General features: G+C 38.1%; 1 protein-coding gene and 1 long non-coding RNA gene across 4 annotated transcripts in view; one reads left to right on the top strand and one right to left on the bottom strand.

The window, feature by feature from the left end:
• Positions 1-16,449, bottom strand: part of LOC127051570 (uncharacterized) — an 894,592-nt gene that overhangs the window by 690,201 nt on the left and 187,942 nt on the right. Inside the window, exon 2 of the long non-coding RNA XR_007774523.1 lies at positions 14,631-14,692. This is a non-coding gene — a long non-coding RNA (uncharacterized LOC127051570). The remainder of the gene's footprint in view (positions 1-14,630; positions 14,693-16,449) is intronic.
• The window catches only part of STXBP6 (syntaxin binding protein 6), a 233,452-nt gene that overhangs the window by 203,916 nt on the left and 13,087 nt on the right, over positions 1-16,449 (top strand). For all 3 annotated transcript variants that reach the window (XM_050953991.1, XM_050953989.1, XM_050953990.1), the window contains one exon: positions 13,953-14,110. In XM_050953991.1, coding sequence (XP_050809948.1) covers positions 13,953-14,110 — 158 coding nt within the window. The remainder of the gene's footprint in view (positions 1-13,952; positions 14,111-16,449) is intronic.

Raw genomic sequence — 16,449 nt, 5'->3', positions numbered from 1 at the left:
TTTATGGAAGGGATGGTATGATGGGATAGCCTAATTTTGGCAACTGATCTTTGATTATCAGCAGATAAGTATGCCATGTGGATCAGGTGATGGGATGTTGGATGGGATGGGATCTGAGTTACTGCAGAGAATTCTTTTCTGAGTGCTGGCTGGTGAGTCTTGCCCACATGCTCAGGGTTTAGCTGATCGCCATATTTGGGGTCAGGAAGGAATTTTCCTCTGGGGCAGATTGGCAGAGGCCCTGGAGGTTTTTCGCCTTCCTCTGCAGCGTGGGGCATGGGTCACTTGCTGGTGGATTCTCTGCAGCTTGAGGTCTTCAAACCACAATTTGAAGACTTCAATAACTCGGACATAGGTTAGGGGTTTGTTATAGAAGTGGATGGGTAGGGTTCTGTGGCCTGCTTTGTGCAGGGGGTCGGACTAGATGATCACATTGGTCCCTTCTGACCCTAGAATCTATGAGTCTATGAGGGCTGTCTTGCAGTACAGGTTTGAGTTCCATCACATGGAGAGCCCCGCTTCATGCAAGCTCCATACATACCACAGTGCAATGGTGACTTTGGAGTCGGAGCTGGTGGTGGTTCCAAACAAAGGCTCTTTTAGTTCAGAGATTAGAACAGCAACGCTATAATGCTCTGTTGCAGAGCCAAACTCTTAGTGGAGAGGGTTCATTTTCCCCAATACTGTCAGACTGTTTGAGCTACTGCTAGCTTCCCAGCTCTCAGACTGGAAAAACAACAGTAGCTCTGCCACTATTTCATTCTAACACAGATATTAATGCTTAAAATAGCAACCCATTTTAAGTAAATAGATGCTTAAATTTTTTTAATGTCTTGCTAAAGCTGAAGATGGCTGCCACTCTTCCACATCTATTATTTTTCTGTCAATTCATTAGAATATTTTAAAGAAATTTAAAATAATCTCAGTAATGAACCCATTGCTAGCACAAATCTGGTATATCCTTGCTGCCTAGCTCTTCATGGGGAGTCCTCTTGCAAAATACTTTATAAACAATTAAGTAGAATCATAGTTGCTAAGGCATTTAGCTGGTAGGAAATACTATTTAGGATCAGGAGCATGATTTCTGTAGTTTGCAACATTCCCAGAATTTGTAGAAATAAGCAGGTGCAAAGTAACATTTTTTTTCATATAGCCAAAGTGGGAAGTAGTGAAGCCATGTTTACTCTAAAAAAAAAAAAAACCAAAAACATAACTGTCCTCATAAAATGCAGAAGAATATGACATCTGGTTACTAAGAGGTAGCATAATATAGTGACCAAAATTTTATGTTGTGCTGTAGCAGGATTTAATAAGATTTCCTTTTATACAGAAAGTAAAACTGATCCTTAGTGTTTGGATTGCATTGACACTGGATCAATTTTAGCTTCAGTTTACTTGAGGAAACAGGATTTAGTGACATATTCATAAACTTCAATCCTATTTATGAATTTAAAATCAAATTGTGCAGATAAACATCCATATTTGATAGCAGTTGGCTGATGATGATCTGCAGAGGATTTTAATGGCCAGGTGGTTTGAATTCAGTATTTTTCTTTTGGTTATAAAATCCTAATGCGTTATGGCAATTCATTAGTAACTGAATGCAATCTGTTAAGAAATTAGGAGGAATGACTTGGTTTTAAAATGAGGTCCAATTAGAATTAATTGAATAACTCTTGATAGTAGTAACCAAAGCAAGAGTACATTGATGGGAATGCAAATCTCTTCCAAAAGCATAAACGTCTAAACTTTAAATATGACAGTAAATGGAATCACAGTTGTAATAGAGGAAGGTGCCAAGTGGTAGATGATATTCAAATATATAAATACTATGAGCCAGATCCTTCTCGCTCACAATTTTATACCCACGAAACTCAGTTATACCACTGACTTCAATGCTGTTATGCCCGATTTATATTGGCATAAATCAGAGAAGAAATCAGACCCTATGTAAATATTGAAATCAGACCTTTTTCTTTGGCTTAGCATTCAGAAATATTAGGCACTTCTTCACAAATGACTCATTAATAAGTCAGAACTCTTAGAACTGCTGTGAAATTGTAGTTTTTTTGTTTTTCGTAAAATGACTCACTGAATATGAAACTGGATATTTTAGACACAGGAAGAAGATGTGAACTTTCACTGTACACCACCAGGTCAAATTCCTGAAGAGTTTCTTTTAAACAGTCGAGCTGAATAAAGCTTCAAAAGCAGTTGGACAGCACAATTATTTCCAAACCAATTAACTCCCTCTTGGAATCTGTATACAATTATTAAAACACACTGGTATATTCTTTATTTTGAAAGGGACTTTCAAATTGTGAAGCGTGAGAATTTGTATAATAGTTCCGTAACTTTCTGAATTCAATTTCTATTTTCCTGAGCTATTCATATTCCAGCACTATTATTTGGTCCAGCCCAAGTTCCTTTAGTTAAAACCTGCGATGTATTCACAAATCCACATTTGTGGCATCAGTTGGTTGCACATGAATAATTACAAGATCATGTCTCCAGAACACATTCAGAACTATCATCCTACCTTTTATTCTTTTCCCTCTGTGGTGTTTTTTTTTCCCCCTATAATTATTTGCGTTATGGTAGAGACTAGAAACCCCCTCTGAGAACAAGGCCCCATTTTGCTAGGCACCATACAAATACATCATAATAAACAGTCCCTGCCCTGATGAGGTTACAGTTTAAATAGGAAATCTATGACAGAGCTAGAAACTGAACGCAGATCTCCGAAGTCGCAACTCAGTAACTTAACCACAAAAGAACCAACCTTCCCCTCTGTACCAGACACTTTAAATATAGATTTTCACTTTAAATTGTTATATTGGTTCCAAAGTCCTCTGACATTTTGATGTTTGTAATAGCTGCGGTTTATAATCAGAATTTTTATATATAACTGTGAGGATTTATATACAGTACTTCTGTTAATGAAAGCTGGTCTCATTTTTGTGGGCAAATAGTTAATTGGCCAGAAAATGTACTTTGGGGTTGGTTGACTGTGAATTCAGCAAATAGTTTTGGCCCCAAAAAATGGGGGATGAGGGGGAGGGGAAATTCTGGAAAAGTCAAAATGTTTCATTTCAATATTTTCAAAACAAAACATTTCAACTTTTTTGTTTTGAAATACTGTTTGAAGTTTAGCTAGATTTAACTTAAGAACATATGAACAGCCATACTGAGTCAGACCAAAGGTTCATCTCACCCAGTATCTTCCAACAGTGGCCAATGCCAGGTGTCCCAGAAGGAATGGACAAAACAGGTAATGAAGGGCTCCATCTCCTGTTGCCCATTCCCAGCTTTTGGCAAACAGGCTTGTGACACCATCCCCGCCCATCCTGGCTAATAGCCATTGATGGACCTATTCTCCAGGATTGTATCTAGTTCTTTTATAAACTCTGTTATAGTTTTGGGCTTCACAACATCCTCTGGCAAAGAATTCCTCAGGTTGACTGTGGGTTGTGTGAAGAAATACTTCCTTTTCTTTGTTTTAAATCTCCTGCCTATTAAATTTTATTTGGTGGTCCCGAGTTCTTGTGTTATGAGAAGGAGTAAATAACACTTCCTTATTTACTTTCGCCACACCCATCATGATTTTATAGACCTCTATCATATCCTCCCTTAATCATCTCTTTTCCAAGCTGTAAAGTCCAAGTCTTATTAATTTCTCCTCAAACGAAGCTGTTCCATATCCCTAATAATTTTTGTTGCCCTTTTCTGAACCTTTTCCAATTCCAATATATCTTTTTTGAGATGGGGCAACCACATCTTCATGCAGTATTCAAGATGTGGGCATACCATGGATTTATATAGAGGCAATATAATATTTTCTGTCTTATTATCTGTCCCTTTCTTAATGATTCCCAACATTCTGTTTGCTTTTTTGGCTGCCGCTGCACATTGAGTGGATGTTTTCCGAGAACTATACACAATGACTCCAAGATCTTTCTTGAGTGGGAACAGCTCATTTTGACCTCATCATTTTATACGTGTAGTTGGGATTATATTTTCCAATGTCTCTTACTTTGCATTTATCAGCACTGAATTTCATCTGCCCTTTTGTTGCCCAGTCACCCATTTTTGTGAGATCCCTTTGTAACTCTTAGTTTAGTCCAAAGCAGATTGCAATCTTGAGAAGTTTTGTATCAACTGCAGATTTTGCCACCTCACTGTACTCCTTTTTCCAGATCATTTATGGATATGTTGAATAGGACTGGGCCCAGTACAGACCCCTGGGGAACACCACTATTTACCTCTCTCCATTCTGAAAACTGGCCATTTATTCCTATTCTTTGTTTCCTATCTTTTAACCAGTTACTGGTCCATAAGTGAACCTTCCCTCTTATCCCATGTCATCTTACCTTGCTTAAGATCCTTTTGTTAGGGACCTTGTCAAAGGCTTTCTGAAAATCTAAGTACACTATATCCACTGGATCTTCCTTGTTCACATGTTTGTTGACTCCCTCAAAGAATTCTAGTAGATTAGTGAGGCGTGATTTCCCTTTACAAAAAACATGTTGACTCTTCCTCAACTAATCATGTTCCTCTATGTGTCTGACAATTCTATTCTTTAGTATAGTTTCAACCATTTTGTCCAGTACTGAAGTTAAACACATCAAAAACAAAAACAAACAAAGAGAAAAACCCTGAACAGTGTTTCATTTCAGGTTGAAAGAAACACATCATTTCATCCTAAACGACATGTTCAGTTTTTTGCTTTTGCACAAAAAATCAAAAATATTATTTCTGGTCAACCCCAAATGATTTTTTTTTTATTTTCCTGATCAGCTACCAATATGAAAAATCACTTGTTTGCCTAACTCTGCTATTAACACTATTGAACTCTTATATAATTCTCTGGTGCATTGACATAAGAGCAGTCACTAAAAGAGAGTCACTAAATGAGAAATAATCTGATCTACTGAGATTTTCCTAGTCTGATTAGTCATCGCCTACTGCTGTACCAAGACCATCACCAAGGAGTTGTCAACATGACATAAGTTGCCTTAAACATAGGTAGTTTCTTGTTTTACATTGCCATGCCCTCGTGATCTATGAAAGGCTAGCCAGGATGAATGTGTGTGTGTGTCATGAGGAGACAGTTAAGCTTGTCTTGCACTTGTGCAGCTCAACACTAAATTTATTGTATAAAATAGTTCTACAAGCAAGAGATAATCATGAAGGAGACACTTGACAATTAGACCCCTTTATGGGCCTGACACCTTAATTATCAACACATTCATTATTAACATAGACTTCTTTAAATAACTGTGCTATGGCAGCCATTTTTTAAAAAAACCACTGATAGACTGACACATTCACTTTATTATATTATAAAAGCATTTGTATTGAAACAGATCACAAGTTTGGTTCGATTATTTAGCTTCACTTAATCTTTCATTTCTCTCATTGATCTTTGTCCAATGAGTGTGTATACTTTCGTATAATAGATACACTTTTGTTTCACAGATGTTTTCTAGGTCATAGAACTAGAGAAGTGAAATTTTGTGAAAATAGTGCCAAAAAAATCCTTTATCCTCTCTTACCCCTGCAACATGTGCAATATTTTTTGACTTAAGATTTTAAAAGTCAATTCTGAGACTAAAAAGAGGAAAAGCTTTCAGATGACCTTTGGTTTATGGAAAACAACCTGCTTTAAAAAAAATTCTTTAACAAGAGCAAATATTTTACATAGCTCTAAAGCTGAAATTTAGAGATGCACCATGCTGCAAATTTTTCCAATTTGGTTTACTTGTTATTACCACTAGTTATATTAATAAGCACTCATAGGAAGGATTGGACTTGTCTGAACTACAAACCAACATATTCTCAACCTGGGTTTTACCAATGTAAATGAGCTCAGTGAGTTTGGCCAAAGTTGCCAATATAATATATGTTGATCCTGTGTTCAACACAGAGTCTTATGTTGATCATAGAAACTGATGTAGCTGTGCTGGTGTAACTAAGAAGAGAATTAAGCAAGTATATAAGTCAGTAGGAGCTCAGTTAGGCCAAGGCTGAGTTCTTCTTAAAAATCCATCTATTGCCTCAGTCTGAGGTTTGAGTGAGATTATACAATAAAATAAAATGAAGTCTTAAATCCTCTCTTGTTAGAGAATATTATGTCATAGTGAAAAATGTATTTTAGACTCAGGAGTTTACAAATATAAAAGATAAGCAGGGAGTAAAATATAAAGTAACCAGGTATAACTTGCTTTGTTTTGAGTAATAATTATACCACAAGCGATAATAATTACCAAAGAGGTAATATTGGTTGCATGTGGCTGACTGACTGTTATCCCATGCACGTGAAAAAACAGAAAAAGGTTTTCGTTTACTATATTCAACAACATTCAAATTCAGTTTTTCAGCAATGGTTTCCTTCTGCAGCAGTCCATCAGTCTCAAGCCTTCAGTTCTGAATAAGGTGAACTTTCTAGTGCATTGCTTTATATTAATCATATTGCCATTTAAGAGCTTAGACCTGAAAGAACATTTAGTTATCAGATATCAGAGGAGTAGCCGTGTTGGTCTGGATCTGTAAAAAGCAACAAAGAATCCTGTGGCACCTTAATGACTAACAGATGTATTGGAGCATAAGCTTTCGTTGGTGAATACCCACTTCGTCAGACACATGTAATGGAAATTTCCATTAACCCACGAAAGCTTATGCTCCAATACATTTGTTAGTCTTTAAGGTTCCATAGGACTCATCGTTGCTACTTAGCAGAAGTTTTACATGTATTTAACACCTTTAGTTACTGGCTTTTAAGTGGTAGTTATTTGCTTTTTTTCTGTTGGTAATGCAATCCTTTTACATGTTATGTGGTTCTACATTTAGTCACATAAGTCTTTCCACACAATAGACCTTTATTCATGGAGACCAAAGCTTTTTCTCATATTTCCAGAATGTTATGTAGACAACAGGAGGGGAAGAAATACAATTTCTATGAGGCATTTATTTTAACTACGTTTGGTCTTTTTGTCCTAGTCAGTCCTAGAAAAGGTTTGCTGATATAGCTATACTGACAAATCCTCCTTGTGTAGACACAGTTTATCGACCAGCAAAAGAGTTTTTCCTGCCAGTATAGCTTATACCCATTCCTCAAATCAACAATATATACCAGTTTATACTGGCAAAAGCACTATTTTTGGCAATATAACTGAAGCTACACTAGGGTTTTTGCCAGTATAAAAATGTCTTGTAAAGTCAAACCTCTCACTGACATTACTTTACTAGCAAAAGTTTTAAGAGTAGACTTGCCATTTTTAATGGGACCTGATTAAACTACTGTATGAGAGAGAGAGAGAGGAACCAAATTACAGAAGTGGAAAACAGTCAAATGAAAATACAGACCCTCAGATATTACAAAGGAGAAAGACACATGAAATCGCTCCAGTTGCAATGAGTGTTGGGATATGTTGGAAAAAGCTTTTAGCACTGGTCAGTATTCTCAAATATAGCTTATTGTCAATAATATCCATGCCATAGTTTCACACTCATCGATGTCCTATCACTGAAATCAAATCAGTGTATACTGCCTGTCCAAGTACCAACAGAAGCCCAGAGAAAGTATTCTGCCTGCTGTACATTTAAAGATATGGTATTCTCAGTCTACCCTTTCCTACTGCTTAAATATTTGGTCTTCATGTATAAATATACTGTTTCTGCATTACAGGAGGAGTCCTGTGTCATAAACAGATAGTTAAGGGTTAATGTCTTTTACCTGTAAAGGGTTAACAAACAGGGAACCAAAAACACCTGACCAGAGGACCAATCAGGAAACAAGATACTTTCAAATCTCGGTGGAGGGAAGTCTTTGTTTGTGGTTTTTGGGTTTTGCTTTGCTCTCTCTGAGTCCTGAAAGGGACTAGACGTACAACCAGATTTCTTGCCAATCTCCCTGCTACAGTCTCTTACGTATTCAGAATAGTGAGTATTAAGTAGAAAGGCTGTTATAGTCTTTTGATTGTTTTCTGTATTTGCCAATGTGTAGTTTGCTGGAAGTATTTTAAATTGTATTTTGCTGGGGTGGGGGGGGGGGCGCTTCTCTCTAGTGTCTGTAAGCTGAAAGACCCTGTAACTTTTACCATCTAAATTACAGAGACAACTTTTACTTTTTTTTTTCTTTTTATTAAAAGTTTTGCTTTTTAAGACCTGTTTGATTTTTTTCCCCATGTTGAGTCTCAAGGGAATTAAGTCTGTACTTAACAGGGAAGGAGAAGGGAGGGGAGAAGGGTGGAATCCCTTTGTTTTAGATTCACGGAGCTTGAATCTGACTATCTCTCCAGGATAGCCCAGGGAGGGAAAGCCTGAGAAGGAGAGAGAAGGGGTTTGAATCACAGTGATCTTCCAGGGTAACCCAGGGAGGGAAAGCCTAGGAGAGGCACTGGTGAGGAAAAGAGTTTACTTTCCTTGTGTTAAGATCCAGGGGGTCTGGGTCTTGGGGGTCCCCAGGGAAGGTTTTGGGGGGACCAGAGTGTATCAGGCATTCCAAGTCCTGATTGGTGGCAGCTATCAGATCTAAGCTGGTAATTAAGCTTCGGGAAATTCATGCTGGTACCCCATCTTTGGGACTCTAAGGTTCAGATTGGGGAAATATACCATGACATCCTGCTACTGCACCTCTTGTAGACACAGAACACTTGATTCCTATAGTGTGTGGAAGTGGCTTCCTTGCACCCTCAGATCATGCTTTCCACTTACAAAACAATATTTCCAGTTTTAATTGGTCAGTTCCTTTCCCAAACCATATTATTTTAATTTCACATTTGATAATTGATGGTTTATATGGTGACTGATGTCTTAATAGTGTTGTATTTTAAAGTGTTGAGTGACACTTCAAGTAATCTGGAGGGCAGACTCATTATAAACTACAGAATTTTCAAGGGAAAAAAAAACACACAGGGTTAAAATCCTGGCCATAAAACTCCCATTCATTTCTTGGGGCCAGTATTTCACCCTAAAAATTTATCTGTATGTAAATAGAATATATGTTGATGTGGTATAAATGTTCTCTCTGTGAGTTCGGAACAGCTGCTTTATTCATGAATTGCAGGGCCAGGAGTACATTATATCTGTAAAGAAGCCTTATTAATTAGCATGAGTCCAGTTTAACAGGGTTCGGAGGGAGCTATAAATGTCTCTTTAAAAAGACCTAAAATGTTTTTCTTTTAAACTCATATGTTTTACTAATGTGACAAACTCATTTCTTGTATCTACATAGCTAACTGCACACGTTTCCTTCTCAAAACAGACGGGAACATTCAAATGTTTTTGATAATGTATACACAATTAAAAATGAACTGTAATTCTTTACAAAGCAATACCTGTAAGTAATATCATTGACACATAGTTAAAGCCCATGGATAAGTCAGACTGAAGTGTTTCAGGACATGGCTAATAGAGAATGTTATTAATGTCTTATGAATGTGTTAAAACAGATCATGCAAACAAGCAACAATTATATCGCTGGAGACCAATTAGTCTCATGATCTGACAGACTGACTGACTCCTATGCTGTTCATTGTGATGACAACATCTGTATGTGTGTTTTTCTGTGTGTATGATGTGTTAAGAGCTTACTTTTCTTATGTTTGATAAACGGCCTAAAGCAGTCACACAGGGTTGTGTCCTTCTGTTCATTAGGATCATGGTACATTTTGCATATCATTTAGAAATGCTAATAGAAGCTGCTGAGGGATGGAGAAAGGTTTTGTTTTATTTGGTTTACATCACACTACAAGGAATTAAGAAATGAAATGTCTAGATCTGTGCTAAACAAATTGAATTAACAATTTATTTGTGGCTATTGATTTATTTGTACAAGTGCATGTTGGTGTCTTGTGAGTAGAGAACTGCAATAATGAGAGAGACCATCATAGATAGGAAAAACTTTATTAAAAGCCATCTTATTAAGCCACTCACTTGAGTAATTATGTAGGCACTAAATTTGGATCTGCTTGTGCTTTCATGTACAGTGAAATTTAAACTGAAGAAGAGAATTAGCTCATCATCCTCCTCTTATTTTCAGGCTGAAATAATTAGCCATAACACACATTTTGCTTATAAAATTTAGTTAAAATCATTATAAAATACATGTTTTCTCATTTTATCTTATAACATGCAGTTGAGCTAGATAAAATTGTTTGTGTCTGCCCTTCTCAGAATGCTAAAATAAGCAATTTTTTCAAAGAAAAATTAGTAAGACATTCTCTAGTTCCATCTACAGCAACCTGTTTTACTGGGCCATAGAACCTAGAGGCGGAATTTAGGTCAGACTAGTCACCTGGTACATGGGACATTGGTTATTATCTAAAAAAGCTCTGTTTTGGACCCCCATGGAAATGTGCCTCTCTGTGTTTTACCTGATAGCTGTGACCAGCTGCAGCATCTGTGATAACACATACACTCAGATTTAAACATCATGGAGCTGCAGGCAAGGTATTCCCAGTAACGGGACCTCTGCTATGCACCTCAACTAATCCGTTGCACTAGTCTGATAGTGCATGATTATGTTAACATCCAAGATTCATGCAGGCTTTTTTCTTGGGGGTAAAAAGGAAAAGGAGTAGATAATCTTACAGTTATGGGGATTTGAGGTTATGATTTTCAAAGACATGAAAGGGTGCCTTATCCATTTTGAATGGATAACTTTCAATGGAGCCAAAAAGAGAGATTAAATATGACCGCTGCATAGTCTTCTGTACAGAATGGAAGAAGATGGCTCACATTGCAGCCATTTTATCTTTCAGTGAAAACTGAGTGGGGACAAAGTTAAGGACCACCCTCTTCCCAGAGAACAGAACAGAAGCACGGACTGTCTTTTGCTATTTTTTTTAATGATTTAGCACTTGTAAATACCGGCTGGCAGTATTAGATATTAACTCTGGGCATGCACAGTTCAGGCAGATCCTCAGTTGCGGAGCTGAACCTTATGAGGACTTCCAATCATGTTGATTATCTTCCTAACAGCACTTCAATACTCGGTGTGGGGCGGGAGGGGGGGAGTTACGAATATTAATACTCCTAGAGCCAGTGTGATAGAAAAACTTTCCTGTCACACCTCTCCAATAACGCTTTGCTATGAAGGGAATGGGAGCCTGCAGTATCATCAGCTATGTCAGCTGTCGTCTGGTCACTAGCTCTAAAATACATTTATTTTCAGATCCACGGTTAACTGCAGTTCAAATGGAACCAATAGCCAGAAACGAGGCACCAAAGTCAGTCTGATAATAGCTGCTTCTGCAGGTCACTGAATACAGCCAAATGTAACAAAATAGCACCAGGAGAGAATACAATGCCATAAGAGCTAAGAAGAAAAATAAGCTAATTACTATTGCCTGCTGACAAAATCAGAGCCATATAATTCTCTGCTGAAATGTATTAAATACAGAATTTTGACCCCTCTCTCTGAAAATATTTTGAAGAATTTCTAGGTGTGCTACATTTTTGGATTGAAAGTAATATAAGACCAGCAAAATATCCATTCTGGTGAACCATTTCAAAACACTAGGGGTTGGATTTTTCAAAAACACTCCCGTGGTCGTCTAATTCTGCTCCCATTGGAGTCAATACTGTTCACTTTGGTGGGAGCAGAGTTAGCCCAACACTGAGCGCTTTTGAAAATCTCATCCCAAAACCCAACACTAAATAGTACAAGAGGCTGGAATGCTGCTGACCACACCCACATAAGAAGGGAGGTTATTTCCTCTGGCGTATTGCCCAGTACATATGTTTATAGGACAAACCACCTGAACAAAAGCCAAAAAAAGCAATAGAATTAGTTTTTTACATAAGCAAATTCTCAGCTAAACAAGAATTTCTGAGAAAAATTGAGGCAGACAGCTGCTCCGTGAAATCGGATAACTCTTACCACCAAAGTGTTTTCAGCGTCCTGAAGGACTTCCTGAAAAAAAGAGTTTCTCTCCCCCTCTGCCAATTTCCAGCCCTAGATATCTTTATGTATCTGTCCTCCCAGTAATCCCAAACTACTGGGTAAGGGGTAGTTTTGGAAATTAGCAGAGCAGTTTTTTAAATAGTTAATTTTCACCACAATGATACCTTATCTAATGGTTAGAGCAGAAGACTAGGAGTTATATCTGGATTCCATTCCTGACTGTCAGCAGCTTGTTGTGTGATTTAGGCAAATTACTTACCTTCTGAAACAGATTATAAAACATTCTGAGTCTCTCTGATGAAAGCCTGCAAGATTATTATATCAACTGTATGATAGAAATGGGAAATACCTAATCCTTATTAGTTTGTTACATTGAAGAGTTAAATTCATGATTAAAAGCTAACTATTTATGATGATCTATTAAGAGTATGAAATCTACAGGTATCTTATTATGACTTTAAATGGGAAGATATTATTTGTAGAGCAATACATACACAACGCAAGCGACTAGTACATTCATGAGGGCAAAGAACCTTGTATTGAGGAAACCAAGGCAGAATGCCTGGCGTTTTAAAGATTTGGAAGTAGAGGTGGTAGGTGGACAAGAAATGGAAGGGTATTGCAAGTTTAGGGAATTGCATGAGAGAGTGCAAAGTCATACATAAGAAAGGAAATGGAGGGGGGGAGGGCAGTAAACAGAAATAAATCCGAGTAGATGGGGCTTGGAAGAAATGAGCTCAGAGACTGTAGATAGAATGAGTCTGGGCAGAACCATAAATGTGATGCTTGAATTTGATGTGATAAGACCTGGTGCGTAGAAGACATGATCAAATGGATAAAAGATGACTGCAGCAGTACCATTTTATATGGAGAGGTGAGATGACAGATGGTCAGGTTTGGCTGAGGGTTTTAGCAATAAGAATAAAGAGGGAGAGTATAGTTCTTCGTGGTGAGAAAGGGGGAAAAGCAACAGGATGTAATGAGAGCCTGGCTGTGAAGGAAAAAGAAAGGAATCACAAATGAGTTTATGCGCCTAAGGCATGACGAAGTCATGGAACTGTAAAGAGTGTAAAGAAGAGAGAAAGCAGACAATGATTTGGAGGAAAGATGATAAATTCATTATTCTGAATATAATGAACTTGATATGGTGGCAAGGGGATCCAGGAGGAAGTGTTGTTCAGAGTTGCAAGGCTCTAGCCCAGGGGTCGGCAACCTTTCAGAAGTGGTGTGCCGAGTCTTCATTTAGTCACTCTGATTTAAGGTTTTGTGTGCCAGTAATACATTTTAATGTTTTTAGAAGGGCTCTTTCTCTAAGTCTATATTATATAACTAAACTATTGTATATAAAGTAAATAAGGTTTTTAAAATGTTTAAGAAGCTTCATTTAAAATTAAATTAAAATGCAGAGCCCCCTGGACCGGTGGCCAGGGCCTGGGTAGTGTGAGTGCCACTGAAAATCAGCTCACGTGTTGCCTTCAGCACGCATGCCATAGGTGGCCTGTCCCTGCTGTAGCCTCTCAAGGAGTACAACATTAGATAAACTTACACGATAGAGATTTTGTCTAGAATTTTAAGATCTGTTACATTACTGTGGTGAATTTCTGTTAACAGTTCCATTGACTTATTCAGGTAGTATCCTGAAATGAACTACCATCATACAGTACTGTAACTTTAAAGGTAACATGTCACTAGCAGTAGCACACCATGTTCATTTAGCTATTAGTCATAGTAACACTTTCTTATGTTCCTAAATTATATTATTTTAATGTGATTTGGTCATAATCTGTTAATGGTATGGTTTGGGTCAAAATCATTTTGGTGGTCAGGTTTAAAACAACGAAACCCAGATTAGCTGAGGATTCAGGTAACTAGATTTAATGTAGTTAGGATGGATTAGCAGACATGCTATTCTTGAGTGAATGAATTAAGGGTTGAAAATAACTTCTTTTAATACTCAGAAGAAAAATCTGGTAATGTTTTCACATTTTTTTATGCTACACTGTATGTTAACATTAGGTTGCTAATGATACATCTGGCATTTCAGGAAACAGCATACTCCATTCAGCAGCAGACAGTGTGACCAGTGCAGTACAGAAGGCAAGTCAGGCTTTGAATGAGCGTGGAGAAAGATTAGGTCGGGCAGAAGAAAAGACAGAGGATATGAAAAACAGTGCCCAGCAGTTTGCAGAAACTGCACACAAGGTAAGATTCTTAGTGGAATGGGGCTCACAGTAGCTCAAAATAGTGTTTCATGTTTGTTCACCCTCGTCTGCAGGAGGTACAAGTTACTGGGAAATTTTCAATTGACGAAGATTCACAAATATGTGATTGCTTTGTCTCACAACTGTCCCTCAATAACAAGCAAATTCTGGTTTATAATTTCTCTCTCCTGTGCAATAGACCTGGTGTTCTAATGCTTCCCTTGCTAGTCCTAACTTCCATGTTACAAAATGGAAACAAAAATGTTTAAGTATTTATTTCATCCCCATTCCATACACACATCTTTCAAGCTGATGTCCCCAGATTTCTCCTGAGAGTTGTAACCAATATTAGTTACTATAGTACAAGGGTTACTTTGTTGATGTTCAAATGAAAAAGATATACAGTGGGAAGGAACTGATTCTGTAATCCTGTCATGGTATAATTACCCACTCTGAACTTTAGCGTCCAAAAGATGGGGTACCAGCATGAATTCCTCTAAGCTCAATTACCAGCTTAGTACTTGTAGTGCTGCCACCAACCAGGAATTCCAGTGCCTGGTACACTCTCTGGTCCCGCCAAAACCTTGCGCAGGGACCCCCAAGACCCAGTCCCTCTGGATCTTAACACAAGGAAAGTAAACCCTTTCCCTCACCGTTGCCTCTCCCAGGCTTCCCCTCCCTGGGTTACCCTGGAAGATTACTGTGATTCAAACTCCTTGAATCTTAAAACAGAGAGGAATATCCATCTTCCCCCCTCCTTCTCTCTCCCCCTCCCAGACTCTCCCTGAGAGAGAAAGTAATCCTACCACAGAGAGAAATTAACCTTTCTCTCCCCCTTCCCTCCTTTCTCCCCACCAATTCCCTGGTGAATCCAGACCCAGTCCCCTGGGGTCTCACCAGAATAAAAAAAACAATCAGGTTCTTAAACAAGAAAAGCTTTTAATTAAAGAAAGGAAAAACAGTAAAAATTATCTTTGTAAATTTAAGATGGAATATGTTACAGCATCTTTCAGCTATAGACACTGGGAATACCCTCCCAGCCTAAGTATACAAGTACAAATTAAAATCCGTCCAGCCAAATACACATTTGAACTCCTCCCAGCCAAATACACATTTGCAAATAAAGAAAACAAACATAAGCCTAACTCGCCTTATCACCTAATACTTACTATTTTGAATCTATAAGAACCTGTATCAGGGAGATTGGAGAGAAACCTGGTTGCACGTCTGGTCACTCTCAGAACCCAGAGAGAACAACCACCAAAATCTAACAGCACACACAAAAACTTCCCTCCCTCAAGATTTGAAAGTATCCTGTCCCCTGATTGGTCCTCTGGTCAGGTGACAGCCAGGCTCACTGATCTTGTTAACCCTTTACAGGCAAAAGACATATGAAGTACTTCTGTTCTATTAACTCTTACTTATCTGTTTATGACAAATCCTAATGTCCATTTTATGATAAGGTGAACATAAGAATAGTTGCAAATGGTATCTCAGCAATATTTTTTAGTCTGTTTCATATTTCAGCCTAAAACTGAGATGGGAAAAGAATATGTTTTCATTCTGATTTAAGTATCAGAGGGGTAGCCGTGTTAGTCTTGATCTGTGAAAAACAACAGAGCCCTGTGGCACCTTATAGACTAACAGATGTATTGGAGCATAAGCTTTCGTGGGTGAACACCCACTTTGTCAGATGCATGTAATGGAAATTTCCAGAAGCAGGTATATAACTAGCAGTTGAGGTGTGAACACCAAGGGAGGAGAAACTGTTTTTGTAGTTGGCTAGCCATTCACAGTCTTTGTTTAATCATGTGCTGATGGTGTCAAATTTGCAAATGAACTGAAGCTCAGCAGTTTCTCTTTGAAGTCTAGTCCTGAAGTTTTTTTGCTGTAGGATGACTACCTTAAAATCTGCTATTGTGTGTCCATGGAGATTGAAGTGTTCTCCTACAGGTTTTTGTATATTGTCATTCCTAATATCTGACTTGTGTCCATTTATCCTTTTATATAGAGACTGTCCAGTTTGGCCAATGTACATAGCAGAGGGGCATTGCTGGCACGTGATGGCATATATAACATTGGTGGACATGCAGGTGAATGAACCGGTGATGTTGTAGCTGATCTGATTAGGTCCTGTGATGGGTGTCGCTGGTGTAGATATGTGGACAGAGTTGGCATCGAGGTTTGTTGCATGAATTGGTTCCTGAGTTAGAGTTGCTATGGTGTGGTGTGTGGTTGCTGGTGAGAATATGCTTAAGGTTGGCGGGTTGTCTGTGGGTGAGGACTGGCCTGCCTCCCAAGGTCTGTGAAAGCAAGGGATCATTGTCCAGGATGGGTTGT

Source organism: Gopherus flavomarginatus, chromosome 5 (genome assembly GCF_025201925.1).
Source record: "Gopherus flavomarginatus isolate rGopFla2 chromosome 5, rGopFla2.mat.asm, whole genome shotgun sequence".
NCBI lineage: Eukaryota > Metazoa > Chordata > Testudines > Testudinidae > Gopherus > Gopherus flavomarginatus.
The sequence above is the reverse complement of the archived record's forward strand: the minus strand, read 5'-3'. Positions and strand labels throughout refer to the sequence as shown.